The following is a 23,761-nucleotide window of genomic DNA, read 5'->3' as shown; positions in this document are numbered from 1 at the left end:
CATCAGTCTTGGCCTGCGTAGGCAAAGGTTAGGGAAGAGAGGACTTGTAGCCTAACATCGGGTCGCAGCTTAACGGTCTTAACAGTTGAACTCTGGCAGTGCCGTGAATGTGGCTCACCTCACAATGGCAACAAAACCTCTTGGCATCTTCTCTTGCACAAACCCCAATGAAATGAAATGAAGGTCTGTTTCTCAAACACTCAAAAGACACTCTTAGCATGAGTACAAAGTGCTCTCAAAACATAATTGATCACACACCTTTGATGGTCTTGTCATTGAAATAGTCTTCCAGTGCAGGACTCCCTTGTGTATCAAACAAACTCTGATTCACAGTTGAGACAGTTAAAATCTCCTCTGTCGACATTTCCATGAGCTCATCCTCTCCATCCAGACTCGACAAGCCAATCAAATCGCTGCTGTTAAATAAGCTGGCTCGGATCTTTTCTATCTTGGCCCGGGATCGTATCTATTTTCAACAAACACACACATCTAGGTAAATTTATGAAGGTAAATGAGTTCTTTTCAATCAATGGCTAATGCTTCTTTTGATCTTATGACTCTGAATTCTTGACCTGCTTTACATTCTCCCCTATCCTTTCCCACTCACTTCTGACATAATCAATCTGTTCTGCCTCCTCCAAATCCCAAATTCTGCAAACAAAACAAAACAAAACAAAAACACCAAAACAAGATGAAGAACCTATTATATATTTTAGGTCTCACCCAACTGCAAATTGTTTTAATCTAATTTAATGTTGTATTTTTACAGTGCTATAATCTGCACTTTGACTTTATGGTGAAGTACTGGTAAGAAATTTGTTAATAATAAATAAGAATAAGAATAGTATGCAAATGAAATTAAACTGCTGCATCACCACAGTCCATTTTAAGATGGCTGGGTACCAATATAGTAATATATTTTGCATTGAAATACAGTGGTACCTCTGGTTACGTACTTAATTTGTTCCAGAGGTCTTTTCTTAACCTGAAACTGTTCTTAACCTGAAGCACCACTTTAGCTAATGGGGCCTCCTGCTGCCACCACGCCACCGGAGCGCGATTTCTGTTCTCATCCTGAAGCAAAGTTCTTAACCCAAGGTACTATTTCTGAGTTAGCAGAGTCTGTAACCTGAAGCGTACGTAACCTGAAGCGTATGTAACCCGAGGTACCACTGTATACCTCTTCTTACAAGCCAGGAGAGCTACCATTATTACTTTTTAGCCAGGCCTAGGATCCACTGAGATGAACCAAAGTCTGGCCATGGCCCATCCTCACATCATGTTAGGTGGCTGCATGAAAACACAGCAAAGAGTTCTGTGGCACCTTATAGGCTAATTCATAGCCTGAGCTGCTTTTGTAAGACAGAAGCTTAGTTCAACAGATACACTCATGAACTGCAGGCTCTTCCATCCTCAGCTTTTCCATAGTACAACAAATTAATCTTTACGGAATCATAGAGTCTCTTTGCTGACATACATGCAAAGCCTCCAAATGCTATGCAGCTTGTTGTGACTCAAGAGAAATGGATGTATGTCTCCTTTCCCTCCCTGCTGCATGGAACAATCTTGACAAATGCAGAGCGCAGGAAGCAGGTTCGTCATAAGAAGCAAACAGATTTACCAACAATCTTTTAATTCAAGCTGCCTCAAGCACATACTTGTCAGCTCTCCACACTAAGAGGTAACTTGCACTCCACACTAAGAGGTACCAAAGTTAAAACTAATTGTACAATCTGTGCCAATAGTGTCAGCTTGTCCTATCCAGATCAACCTGCTGTGGTGCAATTATGCTATCCCTTGTCTGTCATGTTAAGATTACCCAGGCCCCCCATCATGTATAAGCAGAAGAGACACATCCTTCTTGCCAAGATCTATCTTGCAGTGACAGAAGAAGAAGAAAAAGAAGAGTTTGGATTTGATATCCCACTTTATCACTACCCGAAGGAGTCTCAAAGCGGCTAACATTCTCCTTTCCCTTCCTCCCCCACAACAAAAACTCTGTGAGGTGTGTGGGGCTGAGAGACTTCAAAGAAGTGTGACTAGCCCAAGGTCACCCAGCAGCTGCATGTGGAGGAGCAGAGACGCGAACCCAGTTCACCAGATTACGAGTCTGCTGCTGTTAACCACTACACCACACTGGCACCACACAGGAAAACCTGGTGAAAACACCAATATATATGGAATTCAGCTGGCTGTTTCCTCACTCTCAAGGAGACCACCTTTAAAAAAGTCGGAATCCTTGCCCTAGGTGACTCATAAGAGGGTGGTGGAAGCTGATAAAGAGGAACAGGGCAGGTCCCCCAGAGCTAGTAAGGCTTCCCTAAAGGGTTGGCTCCCCCACCGCTACACCTTCTTCTGTGGAAAACAATTACCTCCACAACTGCAAAGCCCTTGATGGGCCTCGAGGGAACCGGCTGGCTGTCCAGAGATGTAACAGTGTACATAGACCCGACATCTGACACTGATGCTGTTTCCACATTGTCGAGCTGCTCCCCGAGACTCCCCAGGCTGCCCAGACTCCCAGTGCTGCAGAGTGAAAGGTCTAAACTCTCCTGGCTGGAAACCACATGTGGCTCCAGCAACCCAGGTGGAATGACCATCTCCAGGCCAGCTTGAAACTGGTCTACCGAGATATCGCTAATGGTCCGCGAGATCCCCTGGGAGCTACAAAGAGAGGCCTGGCTGGTGGAAGCAGAGGCACTGATGCTCATGGCAGGCGTGACGCTGCTAGAGCTGCTGATGTCCAAGCTGTCCACGCTGCTGGAGACCACAGGCTTGTCCATCTCGGTCTTACATTCCCCTCCCTCCGCTTTGTCCTTGGTTTTCTTAGGCTCCTCCTCCTGGACTGGAATGTAGATCTCATCTTTGAAGACACCGCCGTGGGCATTGCAGGCCTTGCGGATGGCGCTCCGCACAGTGCCTTCCTCCAAGTGGGTGGGGATCCCCGAAATCACCAGCAAGCGGCTGTGAGCAGTTGTCCCAACCAAGGCCTGGCAAGCGTCGGCCACGGCATCATTGGTCACGCCCAGCCCCTGGGGATCCTTCTTTGTTAGATGCCTGAGGATTATCAGCAAGGTGAGCGCCCGATGGAACCACAACATGTCCTCTGGCTTGCTCCCACCGATGCTCAACAGAGCGGTGTCCGTTTCGGCAGCTCGAGATGACGTCCGCTTCCCTGAAGACGTTGTCTTCTCTCGCTTCATTTTAACCTTTTTCCTCTTTGACAGGAGGCTTGGGCTCTGCGGGGTCTGCCCAGGAGACGATGAAGAGGAGGAGGAAGAATCGCTTAGATTTGGGCCGCTGGTCGAGGACATCACATTGGCTGTGATGCTCATGTTGATCGGCAAGGTTACTTCTGCTACGGCCAGGCAGACCTCCATCAGAGCATGAAAATAAGTGGAAAATCTCCCCTGGTCAGCTCCTCCAACACCAGACCCGCCACAAGCATTTCCAGATGCCCAGTTTTGGGTTTCTTCATCGTACAGCCTGTGCAGTTCTGACTGGAGAGCCATCAGCATGGCCAGGCAAGGGTTGAGTTGAAGCGCAATGGAGGAGGACAACCCTGCAGGGTTCTTCTTCTGCTCTAGCCCATGAATTTTGCGAAGCAATTCGGCTAGGAGATGAAAGAGCAGTTCTTTCACACAGGCTGCCATGTTGATTGTCCACAGGAAATTCCCTAGAAATGTGCAAACAGAATGGGGAGTCAGGTTTTTTATTTATTTACTTATTTCATAAAATTTATACACGGCTTGATTGTAAAAAAAGAAAACTCAATGGGGGTTACGGCATTTACAGCAGAATGTACTCCTATTTATAAGTAAGTTTAGAGATAAGCAGCCTAAAATGGAATATGCTCTTTTGCTCCAGCTTATGCGGAAGCTGTGAAGACAGCACCCCATCCTTGGCTTGCCATGTCAAGAGTGCTCGCCTCCAACCTGCATGCGTAGAAAAACCAAAAGTCTTATTGTTACCAAGGAAAAGCAGGAGCAGAGACTCTAGGCCTCCCCAGAGCTCAAAAGATGCCATGTTAGAGGACATACTGGTGTTGTGCCTCCCCAGAACCATGGATTTCTGCTGCATAGTGTAGGTTTCTGGGTGGCAGGAATTGGGTTTCTTTAACTGGGCACTGAATTTGACCAAAGCCTATTCACCAGAACTGGAATCCTACATCCTACGAGCCGCTAATTCTCCTTTTTCTCCTTATTCACCATTCATCATTATCATTACCAAAAAGCAGGCAAGGGGATGGGAGAAGAGAGAAAGAGGGAGGGAGGGAGGGAGGGAGGGAGGGAGGGAGGGAGGGAGGGAGGGAGGGAGGAGGAGGGAGAAAGGAAGGAAGGAAGGAAGGAAGGAAGGAAGGAAGGAAGGAAGGAAGGAAGGAAATCCACCAGCAACGTACCTATCAGATCTCTGTTGCATCCAGCTGGGGCTTTTAACTCTGGGCAGCCCAGCAGGGAGGTGGCAACAGGGTGGCTCATTGGAAGGGCTGTCTTAATGTTTTTTTAAGCTCATGGCATTGGGGCCGTTTTGTCACTGTAGTTTCCAAAACATTATTATATTTCCCCACCCATGGTTGTTTGTGTACAACAAGGAGCTCAATTCTCACCAAGGATTTCCACCACTTGCAAGAGAACTGAGGCAGGGATTGTGTCCAGCTCCTCTTCAGATTTTCCGTCGCCATTCTCGAGTTTCCAGGTCAGCAGCTGCTCTGCAAATGCCATCGCCAGGGGAAATTCCAGGGGAAGGGAGTGCAGGATGAGCACAGCTCCAGGAGGCGGTGACACTCCTTGAATGAGACCCACAGAAATAAGAGTAGCCGCTGAAGTTCGCTTTCAGCAGTGGTGCTATATGCATTATTAAAAAGGAGACTTGTGGTAAAGAAAAATCAGCCCCCACCCCTTTAGCTTCCCCAAGGAAAAATCCTCGAGCAATGTGTACCTCCAGAATTCTCAAAGGCAAGGTTTAAAGAGTGGGGTTTTAAAAATCAATTATAACATGATGAGAATAGCTCTTGGGTAAATTAAGATCTATTCTCATCAAGGGTGGCGCTGTGGGTTAAACCACAGAGCCTAGGAGTTGTCAATCAGAAGGTTGGCGGTTCAAATCCCCGCGACGGGGTGAGCTCCCATTGTTTGGTCCCAGCTCCTGCCAACCTAGCAGTTTGAAAGCACGTCAAAGCGCAAGTAGATAAATAGGTACCGTTGCAGCGGGAAGGTAAACTGTGTTTCTGTGTGCTGCTCTGGTTCGCCAGAAGCAGCTTACTCGTGCTGGCCACATGACCTGGAAGCTGTCTGCAGACAAACGCCGGCTCCCTCGGCCAATAAAGCGAGATGAGCGCCGCAACCCCAGAGTCGGTCACGACTGGACCTAATGGTCAGGGGTCCCTTTACCTTTACTTTTACCTAAATTAAGATCTCTCAAGCTAGTATCTCAGATCCTGAACAATAGTGCTCCAGCCTCTATTCATGACATGCAGTTATGATCTACTGCTGCAGTTATCAATCCCTATTCCAAAGATGTTGATGTTTTTGTGTGTGCATTTTAAATCTTACCAAGTTTGATGTGGACCTTGTCTGTGGATATGATGACGGAAGGATACTGATTGGTTGTGGGGGGTGGTGTCAAGCCTGTGTTGGTTGGAGAAGCATCTCGAGGGTAACACACAGCCTCAATGAGGTTCAACTGGCCACTCCTCTTCACTTTGTGACCAAGGCCATAAACAAGAATCCGAGCCCAGGGAGCCTTATAAAGCGAGGAGCTACAAAACAAAAAGGAAGGTTTGCTAAGTGTGCAGCACAAGAAGCTTTTAAGAAAACAGACCCAGTAGTCTCATCTTCAATTGCTTTGAAAGCTCCTTGGGGGCAGGGATTTATCATGTCACCTGCGTTGCTCTGTAAGGCAACAGGACTGTATCGCTAGTGACATTATACAAGTTAACTATCATTATCATGACATACGCTTCTCCCTTTCTGTAACCATGGTGTGGCTTGGGGGAGGGAAAATCAGTATTTTGGAATCTTTGGTGGGCAGGTAGATTTTTAAAGCCGGTTTCCCTCCACCCTCATTCTCTTTGCTCGCAGCGACTTACTCTTTGCGGAATCCAGACTGACTTTCCTTGCAGGACACTACTATAAAGGCTGCACCAGGGAAGTTCACGTCCATGTTGACTTTGGATTCAGAAATGGGAAACTCTTCAGATGGGAACTGTTCGGGAGCATTCTGAAAAGCAGAGTTTTTAAAACAGTTCTAAACCAGAGGTTGGAGACACAGCCATCCATTCTACCATTTCTAAATTAAATTGATGCTGAGCTAGGCTAGCTAGCTTGATCTGGAGAGCCCCTACATCTCAAAAACCTATGGAGTCAGAAGATGCCACCTTCTTAAACTACAAAGGAGCTGAAAAGGCAGTCCCTTCCTTATAGTTCACCAACAAGGGGAACAAGCAAGAGCCAGAAAGCACAGTCCTGCCAGGACTCCAGCATCACCCGACCTTTTCTCAAAGGGAAGGGGCTGGCTTTCTTTTGAACAGGGGCTGGATGAAGGTGTTTTCCTCTCCAGCAGCTCTTTTCTCCTATGGACAAGGAAGGAGTCTAAGAAAGCCCTTCTAGTCCAGCACCTTGTTCTCACAGTGGTCAAACAGTACTGCTCTCCTCATTTGTGATGTCCAGCAGCTGGTATTCAGACACACTATGCCTCCAGCACTGGAGGGAGAGCATAGCTAGCAGTCGTTTGTGCTCTGACCTACTTCAGAGCCTCCTCTGATCTACTATAAATACAACATATAATTTATTTCAAGGTGGCAAATGGGCATGTTAATCAAAGAAAGAAAAGCCTGAATAGATTTGAGAGTGCTTTTTATGAAACTATAATTCGGACGTACCTTGGAAGTCGATCAGAATCTGTTCCGGAAGTCCATTCAACTTCCAAAACATTCAGAAACCAAAGCGTGGCTTCTGATTGGCTGCAGGAAGCTCCTGCAGCCAATCAAAAGCTGCAGAAGCCACACTGGACGTTCAGCTTCCAAAAATCGTTCGGAAACCGAAACACTCACTTTCAGGTTTCGATTGTTCGGGAGTCTATTTGTTTGGGAGCCAAGGCGTTCGAGATCCAAGGTATGACTGTAAATAAAAATGTGATATGGCGGGGTGGGAACTTACCTGCAAGAAGGAACAGATCTGTTTTGTCAGATCGAGCAGACTCTCCTCTCCCTGATGGAGGGTCCGAGCAATAGCAACTGTGAGCCACTCCTGGACTGTTTGGGAACTGCCTTGGTAGAAGAGGTCTGTGGCTGAGCAGTTCTGGGAATGTATGCAGTGCTGGAGGGACTGGGCCAGCAGGATAGAGCTGGAGCTGATCGTTCCATCTGTCAAGTGAAAAGGGAGACATGGCTCAACTCACTCATCTTTGGATACAGATAGGTAGCCGTGTTGGTCTGCCATAGTCAAAACAAAATAAAAAAATTCCTTCCAGTAGCACCTTAAAGACCAACTAAGTTAGTTCTTAGAACTAACTTAGTTGGTCTTTAAGGTGCTACTGGGAGGAATTTTTTTATTTTGTTTCATCTTTGGATATCCATCTTCTCTTCATCTTATTAAAAGAACAAACTGATCTCAACAGCTACAAAGACTGAATTGATTAAACAAATAAACAAATGTGCACACTATCTCATTTATGGATATGGTTAAAACTACTGTATTATTTGCTTTTAAAAGTCCCATTTTACCAGGTAGAGGTGGTGCAAGAAGCTGATTGGATAGCAGCTGGAGGTGTTCTAGAGTGATGTCCCGAATGGCAGGGATGTGAAACAGGTGAGTAAACATGTGAGGAGATTTAGGGGCAAAAATATTTAGAAGAGCCATGCGGCAGTACAGCCTAGCGAGTGCAGCTTCACATCGTAAAAGTTCTCTGTAAAAAGAGATAAAGAAAACACATATTTCAAGGGTCTTTAAAAAAACACCTCTGTATACACACAATATTTTGTCACTGAACCTTCTGAACCAAAGTAAGATTTTTTTTCAGTTTAGTTGGGTCCTATTTGTAAAATTGCAGTGCTTAAGTTCCTATAGTAGCTTTGCAAGGGAAGAATGGGGGAAAACAGTACTTGGCCACCCCCGTGGGGTTCATTGGGCCCCTGACACCCAGCAGTCCCATCAGGTCTAGTGGTCACCAGCTGTTGCTGCCCCTCTCTGTGTCTGATCAGCTGTATTAGGGCATTAGCAAATCCCTTAGGATTGAAAAATGTGTGTACTTTCCCCCTCTTCCCTTCAACTCTATTCTAAATATGTGTGGTACTGCTTATATTCTTTCACTAGATGGCACTGCAACACAGCTTGCTTTGGCATGCACCAAGAGACAGCAAACAGCTCTACAGCAGCATCTAGGGACAAAGTACAGCATTCATTCCTGAGAAATAGTTGTTCCTTCACTATCTGTGGCAGTGAAGGGCAAACTTCTCCAGCTGAATAGGACAGGTTACAGGAAGACTTGTGAGTAAAACTACCAATTAACCCTGAATTAATAAAAGAATGAACAGAAATTGACAACTGTTAAGTGGCGAAATTAAAAAAGAATCACATAGATTCTATAAAAATTGAAAATAACCATTATCAGAACGTTAGTTGAACTTTGGGGGAGAAGGCCCTTCATAAACACTGTCAGGTTTCCTTTTAGATGTCAGAAAATATTTTATTACACAAAGCTACACCTCTTGGACCGCAGCAGAGAGACCCTGGATGTAGCTGCAAGGATAACGGTCTCAGCGCACGCTCCCTCCCCAATGCTTTAATCGTAATTTACCTGTGAATCTGAATGTTTGTATTGTCCAGAGAGACCAGGCCATTTGTTGCAGTCCTCCTATAGCCAGCAGGTGGTCGTTCAAGCATATCAATAGGGTACCAGTATCTGACCAAGACACCTTCGCTCCTGAGATAAGTCTCTACCTGGACAAGCTCATTCACCTGGAATGACAAAATGTTTTTCACCTGACAACTCTGCGCCTTTGTGATGGGCTACAGTAGCCAAAACACCAGAGCCACCCCACCCAAGCTTAAACATAGCTTCCACTTGCCGAATCAACGTCCAGAACAACTCCGTGGAGCCCAAATGTCTTCAACATCCCACGGATAGCAAACTTAGGCAGGGCTGTTCCTACGGCATTGGTGGCCACGTTGTTACTATCTGGGCAGCGGGTGACGACAGTGAGACCTGAAACCAAGAGAAAGGTGGTCTTAACTTTGTGATCTTTGGTAAGTTGAAGCTAGGCCTTCTCAAGAAGGAGGCCCCCTTGCTAAAGCTAGCAGCTGCTCCTAAGTCCAGCCTATATAGACCATCCCAAGCTAGAAATGTGTGAGGAGTAAATAAGGACTTGTACATCCCCCAATCTGTGGCCTGTTGTTTATGGCTATCATAAAGCAAGTCAGCTCTGGCTGCCATGTCTTCTTGTCATATTGTGTTTGTAAGGCATCAAGGCCTACAGGAAAGCAGCACGGGATCACGGTGATAAGAAGCAGGGCCTCTGACTTAGCTCCAACTATGATGGCAGCTAAATTCCTTCTGCTTCATTAGCCTATAGGAACAGAGTGTGGGTGTTCACACATCCACGCCCAACATTTCATGGCTGCAGCCTCAAAACAGTGGTTGTGCTGATGCGGGTGGGTGAATGAGTAACTGCAGCACACCCATCCCAAGGAGACCTTTGCCTGCTTCTCAGCGGAGGTGGCTCACTCATTCTGTTTGGAGCCATCCAAGGCGAGGCCCTGAATCCACCCTTAATCTAACCCAGGGAGAAGTGAGGTCAAAGACCAACCCCCTCCCAAAACGTACCTTTCCGAACTTTATCAATGGTGAACTTATTGGCTTCGTCTTTGATATCCTCAATTGTGGGAAGGTACAGGTCTCGAGGGATGCCCCCGTTTTCCTCATAGAGGAATTCCACTGTTTGCCGGGCTATATCAACCATTCCTGAAACAAAAACCATCCTTCCAATTATGCAAGCCTATGGAACAGCTTGAAGGCTAGCAGTTTGGATCACTGGGAGCGAGACCTCTCAGGCAATGGCTGAATGAGCAGGTCACTACAGGCCAGAATCTCTAGCAAACATGGAAAACCTTTTATGAGTATCTACTTCTGTATTGAAGCAGAGGAATAAGCACAAGAGCAAAGGTTTGCCAGTGTGGGTATTAACAAAGGGGCCTGGAAATTGGTGCTAAATTCAGAAGAGAAATGCTTCTGGTGGACTTACCCAGCTGCAAAGCTCCTTTAATTTGATCTAAGCCAGACTTCCTCTCTGCTTCATTGCGGAACCGCCTTCTAATTGTAGGGAATACTTTGGTCTCCCAGGCTTTCACTAGCAAGGCATAGTGATCCTCCTGCCAAGGGAAGCCAAGCATGTCCATGTCAGATCGAGGGAGGGACATCAGTCCATCCAGCCACGGAATATTTATCCCGACAAGCAGCAGCTCTCAAGAGGTCTAAAGAAGACTGAGAGCTTCTAAATGCAAAACATCTTAATTAACCCAGAGGTATGCCTCCCACCTCAACGCACACACATAAAAATCCAAGAAAATGCACATTATGCAAACTGCAGTGTTGAAAAACAAGAGTATCTACAGTATATCCAAGTTTTGATCTGATCCCTCCTTGTGTGAATCATGGCATTTAGAAAAGGGCAGGGGTCTATAGATTTGCAGAAAAATACAGAATTCTGTTATGGGGTGAGTGCAGGAAGCATCTATAAGAAGGCAAGCGAAGAAAGAAAGGCAATGCTAATTGAAGCTGAGGAGTTGAGGGAATCCACTTAGTGAGGCAGCTGGCAGCTACACTGATGATAATCTGTAAATGTGGGAACTGGTGGGCAGACAGACAAAGTACCATAGAATCATAGAGTTGGAAGAGACCACAAGGGCCATCGAGTCCAACCCCCTGCCAAGCAGGAAACACCATCAGAGCACTCCTGACATATGGTTGTCAAGCCTCTGCTTAAAGACCTCCAAAGAAGGAGACTCCACCACACTCCTTGGCAGCAAATTCCACTGTCGAACAGCTCTTACTGTCAGGAAGTTCTTCCTAATGTTTAGGTGGAATCTTCTTTCTTGTAGTTTGGAACCATTGCTCCGTCTCCGCTTCTCTGGAGCAGCAGAAAACAACCTTTCTCCCTCCTCTATGTGACATCCTTTTATATATTTGAACATGGCTATCATATCACCCCTTAACCTCCTCTTCTCCAGGCTAAACATGCCCAGCTCCCTTAGCCGTTCCTCATAAGGCATCGTTTCCAGGCCTTTGACCATTTTGGTTGCCCTCCTCTGGACACATTCCAGTTTGTCAGTGTCCTTCTTGAACTGTGGTGCCCAGAACTCGACACAGTACTCCAGGTGAGGTCTGACCAGAGCAGAATACAGTGGCACTATTAATTCCCTTGATCTAGATGCTATACTCCTATTGATGCAGCCCAGAATTGCATTGGCCTTTTTAGCTGCCGCGTCACACTGTTGGCTCATGTCAAGTTTGTGGTCAACCAAGACTCCTAGATCCTTTTCACATGTACTGCTCTCAAGCCAGGTGTCACCCATCTTGTATTTGTGCCTCTCATTTTTTTTGCCCAAGTGCAATACTTTACATTTCTCCCTGTTAAAATTCATCTTGTTTGTTTTGGCCCAGTTCTCTAATCTGTCAAGGTCGTTTTGAAGTGTGATCCTGTCCTCTGGGGTGTTAGCCACCCCTCCCAGTTTGGTGACATCTGCAAATTTGATCAGGTGGAGACTGCCCTGACAAACTCTCCCTTCATAAAGCTACTACGTTTGTTCATGTTATTTTCAATCCATCATTTGGGTAGAATCCGGAACCTGCTTAGCATAGAACCGTGTGATGCTGTCAAGGAGATGCACATATGAGATCCAGTACGGGTTGCATGCATATGGACAACCAGCTTGAGAGGTCTACAAAAGAGGCAATGTAGAAGCTCTGTGATGCCAGAACACCCAGAAGCAAGCATTTGAAGTGAGTTGAAATTTGTTGTTGTTAATGTTGAAAGTCTGAAACAAAAAGCAACTGAGCATGTAAGAACCCCAGCATGGAGGTGCCTCATTCTGCTTACCCTTGGGATGTCATCATCGTCTTCGTCATCGCTTTCATCATCTGCAATGGGAGGAGGGTGAGGCTCAGGGCCCGATGTGATGAAGTTTTCATAGCTGAGTTCCATCTTATAATGGCAAGAAGTGTCACTGTCATATTCTGTAATCAAGCAAGAAGTTGGGGTCGGAGAGAGAGAGAGAGAGAGAGAGAGAGAGAGAGAGAGAGAGTTGTGCTAACCAACAAATTTAATGAATGCAACATGACCCTTAGTTTGGAGGAAAGCTTCCCGATAGTGCTTTCGTCGCAACAATGGGAGGCTGCAAATGGGTACTTACATATGAAGCTGCCCTACATGGAATCAGGCTAATTGGCCTATCTGCCCCAGTGTTGCTGACTCTGGCTGACAGCATCTCTCCAGGGTCTTGGGGAAGGAAAAGACTTCCCTGTCTTGCTAAGGCATCTCCTTTGGAAAATAGGATGATGGACAAAATGGGCCTTTGGTCTGATCCAACTAGTCTCTTTTCTTACCTAGGGTTGCCATATTAAAAAAAGTAAAAACACCCCAAAAGTTGTTGAGCTTTTTTTTAAGAAAACACCTCCCAAAATGTGACTTTTCGATGACAAAGCACCACATTTTGGAAATTTCCCCCCAGACGTCATTACTGCCTTTGAAATCCAGGAAAATCCAGACCTATGGCAGCCCTATTTTACCAGAAATCTGAGACATTCTGCATGCATAGTGTGTGCTCTGTCACTGAACTACAGCTTCTCCCGACTGGCTAAGGGGGAAATATCATTTTGATTGACATTTTGACTAACAAGAAAAAGTTTTTGATTCCTTTCCAAATTCAAGAAGGTATTCAAGAAGTAATAGTAATAATAATACAGTGGTACCTCAGGTTAAGTACTTAATTCAATCCGGAAATCCGTTCTTAACCTGAAACTGTTCTTAACCTGAGGTACCACTTTCGCTAATGGGGCCTCCTGCTGCTACCGCCGCACGATTTCTGTTCTCATCCTGAAACAAAGTTCTTAACCTGAGGTACTATTCCTGGGTTAGCAGAGTCTGTAACCTGAAGCGTATGTAACCCAAGGTACCACTGTACTAGAGTTGAATGCACTTAAATGTCAGTTGCTGTCATAGCTCCAGTCACCCTCCACTGGCACGCCTAGTCTGTTTTGCTACTAGAGGGGAGCTGCTCTCCTTACGTTGCTGAGCTGTGGCCACAGCGGCAATCCGGCAAGGCGGCCCATGAGTCCCTGGGTCGGAGGCGGTGCTGGTGCCTGCATCGTTATCGCTATCGGAAGCCATAGCAAAAGGCAATGCTTCAAAGTTGGCACTTATTTCTTCTGCGAGGTCGATGCAGAGGTCGGCGGCGTTTCGGTGAGCTTGGCCTTCTGCGTAGGCAAACTGACGAGACCCAAAATTGGCTCGGACTTTGGTGTTCTGCAAGGGGACGGAAGCAAAGCAGAAGGGGTCAACTTGTGACCTCCTTCAGTCTTACGCTCTTTGCTGTACTCTGGCAACAGAGGGTTGTGTTTGGTTACTAAATACTTCTGAGAACTACGGTTTCTGTTGTACAATAACCCAAGAAGCATTTTTTAAAAATGATAGTACTAATAATGCAGTTGTTGTCCAAAAAGGAAATTAGTATTAGAAAAAGGAAACATGAAAAGATACTCCACTGTGCTATTAATAATATCGAATATTGAACTAATTGAATCTAATTGAACTAATTGAACTAATTGAATCTAATTATTTGGGTTATTTTCAGCTAGCTTCTCAATTCTGCTGGACCCCTAAATCAGGATACAATTAAATAATTTTAATAATGCATATAAAGTAACAAGAAGAGATTCAGATGAAGCCAAGAGAGGGCATTAAAGCAAGCTACTAAAGCAGTAGTCTGTCTAAGAAAGGAAGATCTGAACAGCCAGGTTAAAAGGGGCAAGCTCCTGAATCTGTTGCTGGGAATCCAACGCCAAGCCATATGGAAACTTATTTATAGATCTCTCTAACCACAAAAAGAATTTTTCTCTACAGAACAAACACATCAGTGCCAGGATAGGGGTAGCCAATGTGGTGCCATATCTAACTCCAACTCCCATCAACCCCAGCAAACATGAGTAATTGTCAGAGAGTATGGAGAATTGGATTATTTTTCATTATTGCTGTTGTTATTGTATTATTATTATTATTATTATTATTATTATTATTATTATTATCAAAACAGAACTAAAAACAACTTTCAAAAGTGAACATCAAAAACAAGGTGAAAACAACCTAAAATACAACAAGATGTATAAAAACATTTCATTTCTTCCCTTAGATGTGTGTGGGCTGGTTATGATTACATAATAGAGAAACAGAGAGAGGTACTCTGCACAAGAACAGGGGGTTTTGCCATAATTTTTGCTCCACATGTTCAAATGCCTGAATTTAAGAATAGGATCTGGGGCCAAGCTCTGGGGCCAAGGTGGGAGATACAGAGGGTGTTTAACCTGCCTTCTTCTGGATATGGACGACAGGCCACATTCCCCCAGACACATCCTCCAGATATGGCCCCAACCGCAGTCCACAGTATGTAAAATACACCCGGCCTTTGGCTGGCTGCCCTGGAGGAGGAGGAGTGCCTTCTGCCCTTTCCCAGCCAATGCCTGCAACATCACCTAGGGGAAAAGACAAGGGTTAAAAGGAAAAAGGTTGTTTCTATCCCTCTGCCACTCCTGATGTGGCTCTCATAAGATGCTTGCAGGTTAAGCATAGCTGACATACCAGGAGAGAGGGTCACATCCAGTCTCACACTTTTCCACTGCAGCAAACTGGAACCGTTGTAATGAACAGCCCTTCCATTGCTGAAACCATGTGAAGAAAGGGGTGAAGCATTAGCTGGAGAAACAATTCACTTAATATTTCACTTGAGCGCTAGGAGTATTAAGTCCCTAAAAGTAAACTTCAACAAGCCCATGCTCAATTGTTACCGTAAAGGTAAAGGGACCCCTGACCATTAGGTGCAGTCGTGACCGACTCTAGGGTTGTGGCGCTCATCTCGCTTTATTGGCCAAGGGAGCCGGCGTACAGCTTCCGGGTCATGTGGCCAGCATGACTAAGCTGCTTCTGGCGAACCAGAGCAGTGCACGGAAACACTGTTTACCTTCCCGCTGGAGCAGTACCTATTTATCTACTTGTACTTTGACATGCTTTTGAACTGCTAGGTTGGCAGGAGCAGGGACTGAGCAACGGGAGCTCACCCCGTCGCGGGGATTCGAACTGTGACCTTCTGATCAGCAAGCCCTAGGCTCTGTGGTTTAACCCACAGAGCCACCCACGTCCCAATTGTTACCATACTGAGATAGCAAAAACCAATCAGACCTTTTGCGGAGCACCAAAGGGCCTACAAATGTAAATGGATGTAAATGGGCTTAAGCTCAATACCTGGGGCAGATTACGGAAGGAAGTTACACAGAACACCAACACCGACCTCACTGGTCTCATTCTGGGACCCTCATAACAGAAATAAAGGTTGCCTGATCATGAATTCCTTAAGATTTCCTACACCAGATACTGATACAGCTTCACAGTAGATTTGTTTGCAACCTACTTGTGGAAGAGGCAGGTGCCCACGGGGTTGGTCCACGCTCCGTCACGCTTTTCTGCTTCCGTGGCAAAGCCAAACGAAACAATCGGCCCTGTGTCATCATCTGTATCTCCGTAGGACACTATCTCAATCTCCCAATAGAAGGATGGTGCCTGGAGAAAGGAACAAAGCACACACACGGCCATCCACGGATTAACCCAGAATAAAAGGCACTTCCCAGCACCTTCTGAATCAGTATTTGCGCATGCTTGAACACAGGTGAAGAGGCAACTATACTCATCACGAATTCTCACCTGTACTGGAACTGGTGATGTGGCGTAAATGAAGGTGCCACGAGGCAGCCCTCCACCGGCACTGGGATCCGCAAGGAAAGTCACGGCTGTAAGATGTGAGGAGAACATACAGGCTCGCACAGGTGGGAAGACCCTAGAAGGATTCCAGGTGACTTCCTTGGGCTGAACCAAGAAGAGAAGGGCCTGCATTTAATTATACATAACTGCAATGTGTAAACTGTTTTTTTTGCCTGCAAACTCCAAAGCACACTTAGCAGGAGACATTCATGAACAGATATACAATTGGACATTTGATGCTGTAATACTAGCTCATCATCTGCCTTCTTCAGGCACCAAAACAGTTCAAGGAGGAGGCAGGCTAAGCCTCTGCTTATATATTTACCTGCCTTCGGTCTGCCTGGAGAGGTGGCGGTGGGGGGCGAGCGCTGTCACGATACAGCATCCTTAACCTTTCACACTGCACTTCTACCACAAGGAGCCGCTCCCCTAGAAGATCACAAACAAAGCCAGCAACAATGTGCCAGTCAGACCTTAAGATGAGAATGGGGCCAGTCACTTCACGGAGTCCTCCTAAACCATATTTTTAACCTCTGAGTGTGATCTCAAAGACCTCCAAGGTAGAATTAGCAAAAGACTTGCTAACTAGCAAAGTCAGATTGTGACATGTTGTTTCAGCTGTTTATTCATACAGTGGTACCTCGGTTTAAGAACAGCCCTGTTTACAAACTATTCGGTTTACAAGCTCCGCAAAACCGAAGTAGTGTCTCGGTTTGTGAACTTTACCTCGATCAAAGTACAGAAGTCAAACAGTGGAAGGGCACCGGCGGCAGGAGGCCTCATCAAGGAAAGTGAGCCTCAGTTTAAGAACGGTTTCGGTTTAAGAACCAACTTCCAGAACTGATTAAGTTCGTAAACTGAGATACCACTGTATTAGTTTAATCCTGCCCTTCCTTCAAGGAGCTCAGGATGGCAAACGTGGGTTGTACCAAAAACTCCATTTCACCTTCACAACGTCTCAGTAAGAAACTGAGACAAGACCATCCAGTGAGCTTCAAGGCTGATACTCTAGCAATATACAACATGGACTCCCCAGTTAGATTATACTTCTGCCCCTTTCAAAGTAGATGGTAAAGGTAAAGGGAACCCTGACCATTAGGTCCAGTCGTGGCCGACTCTGGGGTTGCAGCGCTCATCTCGCTTTATTGGCCGAGGGAGCCGGCGTACAGCTTCCGGGTCATGTGGCCAGCATGACTAAGCCGCTTCCGGCAAACCAGAGCAGCGCACGGAAACACCGTTTACCTTCCCACCGGAGCGGTACCTATTTATCTACTTGCACTTTGACATGCTTTTGAACTGCTAGGTTGGCAGGAGCAGGGACCGAGCAACGGGAGCTCACCCCGTCGCAGGGATTCGAACCGTGACCTTCTGATCAGCAAGCCCTAGGCTCTGTGGTTTAACCCACAGTGCCACCCGCGTCCCAGTCGCAGTAGATGACTGATAGCTTATTTCAGCAGTGAGCTACTGGTAGCTTATGGACTCAAACTGGCTTCCAGATGGCAGTTGGTTGGGCTATCATGCTCTTCAGGGGGGTAAAGAAACCCTTTAAGCTCCATCTGGCTGTAGGAAGGAGAAACTGAGAAATGCTTGCTGTCTGGCATCCTTTTTTTCTCCCTTCAGAAAAGATCGCACAACTGTCAGATGTAAGTAAGTGGGACCACTTCTGGGGGGATGATGTAGCCACTTGCCCTGCCCAGACTGGTCAAACCTAGTCGCCAACCTTATTTTAATCAAACTGCGGGCGCAAGCCACAGCAAAAACACACACTGTATCTTAAATATGGGCCAAGCTCATTGCTGCATTAAGTAAGACGGAGTTCCTACCAGGGCTGCATTCCTGGGCAACGAGGTTAAGGACTTCCACAGCAGCTGGACACTGCTGGATGAATTCTTCACAGAAGGAGCTATCCTCCAGCAACTGTGCCATCACCAGGCATGCTCTTGGGAGACAGGGCAGAGGAGGAGACAAAAAGGACAACAAGGATTGAAAAATCCTGCCAGAACAAGCACGAGATTACACAGATTGCATTGCTGGCAGGTCCCTTCTGTGTTGCTGGCAGAAACAAGCGTCTTGTGGAAAATAACCCCTTGCCTGCTAGTTAGGATTACTGGTTTTCGTTGTTCATTAGGTCTCACTGGGCTTTTTGTGATAAAGAAAGTGATGGGAAAAGGCAATAGAAAGCATGAGATAACAATAGTTGACGCAACGTAACAAAACCTTCCTGCAAACAAATCAAAACAAATGCTCAACACAGGCAACAACTGATTAGGCTGTGGAAAATATTCCTGACCCCCGCGTACATCAGCAGAGGGAGCATAAGCCTACCCCACCCTGATATGCCCTGCCTCCTTTTCCGGCAGCCTCCAGGTTGCCACGTTGCGAGCGTGCGCTGTTGGACGCCAATCGGACGCATGTAAATGAGTCGTTGCCTGTATACAGTTGTTATCATATACCCTCCTTGCAAACTTTATGCAAACAAATCAGGATAAATGTTCAATGAACAGGTTGTCTGAAAGTGCCACAAGTCCTTTCAGTATAGCCACATATCCAGTGGATATGTTTGCTGAATAAAGGGTAAAGAAAGACTTAACGTAGAGCAGTGAGTGATCTGGAAGTGCACTTGCGGTGCACAGCTGAGATGCACTTTTCCTCTCTAGGCCAGAGCTCCAAAAAATCTGTTTCTACAAGTTTGAAGCAGAAGCCTTCTATCCATGATACTGACAGGCTGCCCTCTGCAACGTCGCCAAAGATTTCTCTTGAATGGAGCAGTTTTGCCCTTCTTTGCTATAATATTCTATATAAAATTTAAAATATTTTAGGCTGCTTTGTCTATCCCAAGGAACTTACAATTAATAAAGTAATGAATCAATTACTAAGTGTTCATTTTACACTTTTAATAATAAACAGGCAGAGAGAAGCTCATCAGATTCACCATGAGCTCTGCCTTCTCTATCTGTATCCACTTCACTTCTGAGGTGCCATAAGCCCTCTTTTTCCAGGACATGTCCTCTTTTTCGTGGGTAGAGGCGTCATAGCGATCCATAGTTAAAAGTCGGCATTTGTGTCCTCTTTTCTGCTCTTCAAAATATGGCAACCCTACAGTTTCAACCCACCTAGCAAAGCACCCAGCCCTTCATGGTACCTGCCTCCCAGCCATAGCTCAACCACTGCCAGAACCGCCACCACTCACCTGGTTCTAATTTCAGCAAGGAGTCGGACCACTGCCATTACTGGAGTTGAGCCATCTCCTGTTGCAGGAAGTGAGGTATGAATAGAGAGACTTCCCTCCTGAGGAAGCAACATGGACTGGACAGCCTGTACTACCTTCTCAGTAATGGACAGTTTATGGAGAGGCAATGCCTGGTGGTGGTGGAGGAGGGGGCACGGTAAAAAGTTAAATTCAAGTTGTTAGTTTCTAGGAAATGAGGGAATTACCTGGAGTTATATAGCCTCATTATTACATCATCACAAAAACACACTGCACGGTTTAGAAAGTAACAAGCCAAGAAGAAAATGGCAAGACAGCCCCAAAATCTCAATGATTTACATTATATATCACTGGAACAAAACTTTCAAACTGCCTTCTTTACAGAATGCCCAAACTGTCCCATGTCAGCTTTTCAAAACAACAACAACAACAACCCGCTCATGAAGTGCCCCCTCTAAAAAGCTGCTCAGATTTTAAACTGCAGCTTGAATTTGACAATTCAGTCCTATAGCCTTGCATGCAACAACTCACCCAGTAGCTATATGTGACAAATAATCTCATGCAGGGAAGTAAGAGGGCTAGCAGAAAATGAATGTGTCTCTGTCCCATCTCCAGCATCCCACACAGGTTCTGTGCTGGCCACAGAGGAAGGGAATCCTATCCTTTCTCCCCCAGCCCACTTGGTATGAGGCAATTACAAAACCACGACTAACTAAGGCTAGTTTCCTATGTTCGCATGGTGACCAGAGATGAGAAGGCTTCTCTTGAAGCTACTGGTCTCTATAGCAGGGTAGTAAAATAAAACTGCAGGCCAGCAACTTTTGTTGGCTTATTTACACGGTTGAAGTATTACGCTCAGCGTTGGATTTTAAAATGACCTTACCTCTGATCTTGGAACACAGAGCCTAGATAATGGAATAGTTAAAATGTCTGATGCTTGGGAGGTCTTTCTACAGTCTATACTGGTAGGCGGAAATTTGACCGTTGCTATACCTTCCTGTTCATTAATAGATGCCACCACTCCAATGCTTCCTGCTATTCCCCTACCCAAAACCTATTGAAAAGAGAAAGAGGGAACAGTCAGGAATGAAGGTTAGATTTATCTGGGGCTATAAATAAATGACTGCTATGGATGAAGTAATAAACCTAGCACACGGCACAGAGAAACATGGCAGCCATAACAGAAAGAATGGCAGTGTTTTATATCCTCAAACAGAAGCTTTGCCACTGATTTGCAGAACAGAGGGTGGGGTGAGGAATTAAAGGGCGCATGGCCAGTCACCTGCACTTCAGAGCCAATTTTGATCGTCTCTTTGAAGCCACCAAGAGCGCAAAGAGCAGCGACTGCCTGGCGAGCGATCCTTTGAAGCTTGGCGAGTTTCCTTCCGCTGCTGCTGCCATTCTCCAGGATGCTCTCTGCATATTTTCCCAGCTGAGGGATATACATCAGAGCACGCGAAAGGACCTGAGGGAGTATAGGGGAAATACACACAAACTTTATTTTTTAATATATATATAAAATAAAAAAAATGTCCAGTAGCACCTTAGAGACCAAATAAGTTTGTATAAGCTTTTGTGTATAAGCTTTTATTTTTCTATAAAGGGGCTTGGCTAGGAAAAGCAAATGGAAAACAAGGACAGGGGTAGGGGTGTGGAGAACTGGTCAGTTTCAGCCTTTGACAACTTGTATTATCCTTGATACTGGATTCATTCCAATATTTTGCCGTAGGCCCTACCTTTGCATAATTGCTTTCTTCTGACTGAATTCTAGGTGACTTTTTATGCTTACAGAAGAAGCTCGTGTTCCAGTTTGGGCAAGTGACTCCCCAACTTTCATGTTCACGCCCAAGAAGCTAAGGATCCTTCCCTGACTTACTTTTTCAGCTGTGGTTGTCCATATCTGAGCTGCATTGGATTCTGGTGCCATGAGCAAGCTGTGAAGCAAAGCAATCACCTCTGCCGCCATACTGTTTGCTACATGGCCACTGATGAAGGGCCTCACAGGGTCAGTTCTGTTGAGAAAAATCAATGGTGGGCTGTGAGTTGCTAATCTACCCCTGCCAGGCCAGATAACTCTTTGATGAGCAAGTGTGGGTAAAACCAAGTGGATGACAGTAGTGGAAAGATCTGGCTCCATGTCATCTTTGCCTGCAGCAGAACCTCAAGCAGAACCTCAAGCAGAACCCTCAAGGCCTCTCTGCCTGGCCCCACATTTTACCAGCCCTACTCCATTAGCCCCTCCGTTGCCTTTTTCTGGCACAGTCCTTGAACTGTGGTAATGCTTGCCTGGATAAAGGATGGAGACATGGGTGTGAATGTCAGAAACATAAAGCAAATCAGAAACCTTCAACTTTTGCGTGGGTAGAATATGATGCACTGTACAAAGGTAAGACCATCCAGTTTTGCCTGTGAACCAGAGCAGCACACGGAAACGCCGTTTACCTTCCCGCCGGAGCGGTACCTATTTATCTACTTGCACTTTGACGTGCTTTTGAACTGCTAGGTTGGCAGGAGCAGGGACCGAGCAACGGGAGCTCACCCCGTCGCGGGGATTGGAACCGCTGACCTTCTGATCAGAAGAAAGCAGCAGCAGCAGCATGCACTTTTGAGAAAATGCTGAAATGGGATGTGCTTACAACCAGTTTGGAGAACTTACAAGAACATTTAAGTTTCTCCCCAGCAGAGTCTGAGCAAACAGGGAGAGTAGAAAAGTCCTATGCCCACCTTTTTGTGACCATCTCTAAGCATAGCTGTCAACTTTCAGATTTGAAAATAAGGGATCAGGAGCCTTGAAAATAAGGGATCAGCAGCCTCACCCGTCCTGGGGACAGTCTACGGGATATCTAACAATCCGGGATAGCAGTGGGAAGCAGTGGGAAATGGCGCTGGAATAAGGGAATAAGGGAATTCCCGCAAAAAAAGGGAAGGTTGACAGCTATGTCTCTAAGCAACATAGATCTATGCCTGTCGCCTCTTAAGCCTAGGGTGGAAGAGTACAGTCCACTTCTACTCTACATCAGGGTATTCTAGACACCAGCAGAGATTCTGTACCTGGCAAGCTCTGAGTTCCGCTCCCTGCAAATGGAGATTTGTGCTGTTTTCTTTTTGTCCCCAGTTGACAGGCCACTAGTGCTTTCGGGACTGACCGTTTCTACCGGTGGCCCCACGCTCACAATCAATCCGGACTGCGCCCACTTGGTGGCCTTCCGCAAAGCAGCAGCTGCTTCCTCCGTGATCACTTCGCAGCAACCACTCTGAAAAAGAAAGAAGCTCTTTTGCAACTCACACAGTATTTGGAATGCACAGGCAAATGCCATTTACCCTAAGGCTAACTATCACTAGAAATCCCTCTTTTTCGAGTCCTGCAGGCTAACTACAAAAGCATCAATTGGCAAGCCACATCTTCTTGCTGGGGGAAAAATTGTAATTATTATTTTCACTCTTGCAAAGCAGATTAAGCTATTCACACAATTAATTTATTTTGCCCTTACTTTGGTCATATCTCGATCCATCTTAACCACCTTCTCCATATTGGCTCCTGTTCCAAGGCGAAATGGCCGACCTTCTGAGCTACTACAAAGGGAAGGATAAAACACAGAATAAATGTTGGCTGCGGCATCCAGATTTCTTAACTGCGTTCCACAGAGTTCAAATTACCTCAGCAATGGCTGAAGCACTTCATGAGATGACTGGTCTTCCCGCTTATGTATAAAAATGGAAAGTTTGCCATCCACAGCCTCACTCTCTTCTCCTGGATCTTTGTCTCCTTTAAGGGAACCTTTTGGGCTGGCTTTTGTCAATGAAGTATCAGGTTCAGAAGCAGTTGGAGAAAGAACCGTCTGACATCCTGCAAGCGAGGAAAACAAACTTTAAGCAATAGCTGTAAACACATTCTATACCTTTTCTGGTAGTATGCAAATACTAAAGAAATGTAATTCAATTCATAGTTTGCCCTATACCAAGCTACAGGAATGGGCAAGCTAATCACATAACTCCTAGCTACAATGATGAGACCATCTATTGTCCTAATCCTGAAGTATCTCAGGCTTCCAAAGGTCAGTTTGAAAAAAAATGTCTCACACTGATTCCAATGGGTATAGGCTTGGTCTATAGATATGCATATGCAGCAAAATGGGATGGTAGAGTCCTGCTTGGACTGTAATATTTTAAACTGCAAACGGGAATATTGAGACACTAATGGGTTAACACTACCTCCCCACAATCGCCTAGGTGAGACAAAAAGATCTAAGTTTTGAGAAGTTTAGCTAGCTCCTGAAACTCCTTTCCCAGTTCTGATCTTTTGCTAAATTAAGCCACAGAGCAATGGAAGAGGGAAAAGAAAGCCTTGCTAGTTTTTCCTGGCACATGGTTTTTACTTCAAGGAACATTCAAAAATGGCATTTCTGTCTGCAGGAAAATCATTTCATGGTAGCGTCTTAAGATCCACTGCACTGGAGAACAAACTTGCAGCATGAAATGGTCCTGTCCTGTCCTAAGGATATTGCATGTGCAGACTGAGACTTACAATTGGA

At 45.7% G+C, this 23,761-nt stretch overlaps 1 protein-coding gene across 4 annotated transcripts in view; it reads right to left on the bottom strand.

Annotated features, from left to right (window-relative positions):
• HECTD4 (HECT domain E3 ubiquitin protein ligase 4) overlaps positions 1 to 23,761 on the bottom strand; it is a 117,366-nt gene that overhangs the window by 16,389 nt on the left and 77,216 nt on the right. For 3 of the 4 annotated variants that reach the window (XM_079986632.1, XM_079986634.1, XM_079986633.1), the window contains exons 37-62: positions 22,887 to 23,076; positions 22,721 to 22,802; positions 22,281 to 22,483; positions 21,106 to 21,241; positions 20,512 to 20,694; positions 20,113 to 20,283; positions 19,212 to 19,381; positions 17,845 to 17,960; positions 16,347 to 16,450; positions 15,965 to 16,147; positions 15,675 to 15,823; positions 14,849 to 14,928; positions 14,579 to 14,742; positions 13,282 to 13,519; positions 12,095 to 12,231; positions 10,241 to 10,367; positions 9,823 to 9,960; positions 9,068 to 9,204; positions 8,797 to 8,957; positions 7,724 to 7,905; positions 7,158 to 7,363; positions 6,089 to 6,219; positions 5,553 to 5,758; positions 4,607 to 4,786; positions 2,373 to 3,676; positions 259 to 466 (exon numbers count right to left, since the gene is read on the bottom strand). In XM_079986632.1, coding sequence (XP_079842758.1) covers positions 259 to 466; positions 2,373 to 3,676; positions 4,607 to 4,786; positions 5,553 to 5,758; positions 6,089 to 6,219; positions 7,158 to 7,363; positions 7,724 to 7,905; positions 8,797 to 8,957; positions 9,068 to 9,204; positions 9,823 to 9,960; positions 10,241 to 10,367; positions 12,095 to 12,231; positions 13,282 to 13,519; positions 14,579 to 14,742; positions 14,849 to 14,928; positions 15,675 to 15,823; positions 15,965 to 16,147; positions 16,347 to 16,450; positions 17,845 to 17,960; positions 19,212 to 19,381; positions 20,113 to 20,283; positions 20,512 to 20,694; positions 21,106 to 21,241; positions 22,281 to 22,483; positions 22,721 to 22,802; positions 22,887 to 23,076 — 5,286 coding nt within the window. The remainder of the gene's footprint in view (positions 1 to 258; positions 467 to 2,372; positions 3,677 to 4,606; positions 4,787 to 5,552; positions 5,759 to 6,088; positions 6,220 to 7,157; positions 7,364 to 7,723; positions 7,906 to 8,796; positions 8,958 to 9,067; positions 9,205 to 9,822; positions 9,961 to 10,240; positions 10,368 to 12,094; positions 12,232 to 13,281; positions 13,520 to 14,578; positions 14,743 to 14,848; positions 14,929 to 15,674; positions 15,824 to 15,964; positions 16,148 to 16,346; positions 16,451 to 17,844; positions 17,961 to 19,211; positions 19,382 to 20,112; positions 20,284 to 20,511; positions 20,695 to 21,105; positions 21,242 to 22,280; positions 22,484 to 22,720; positions 22,803 to 22,886; positions 23,077 to 23,761) is intronic. The other variant, XM_079986635.1, reaches the window with a different exon arrangement.

This window comes from Podarcis cretensis, assembly GCF_951804945.1.
Source record: "Podarcis cretensis genome assembly, chromosome: 8".
Classification (NCBI taxonomy): domain Eukaryota; kingdom Metazoa; phylum Chordata; class Lepidosauria; order Squamata; family Lacertidae; genus Podarcis; species Podarcis cretensis.
Note: the sequence above shows the minus strand (reverse complement) of the source record. Positions and strands in the feature narration are given on the sequence as shown.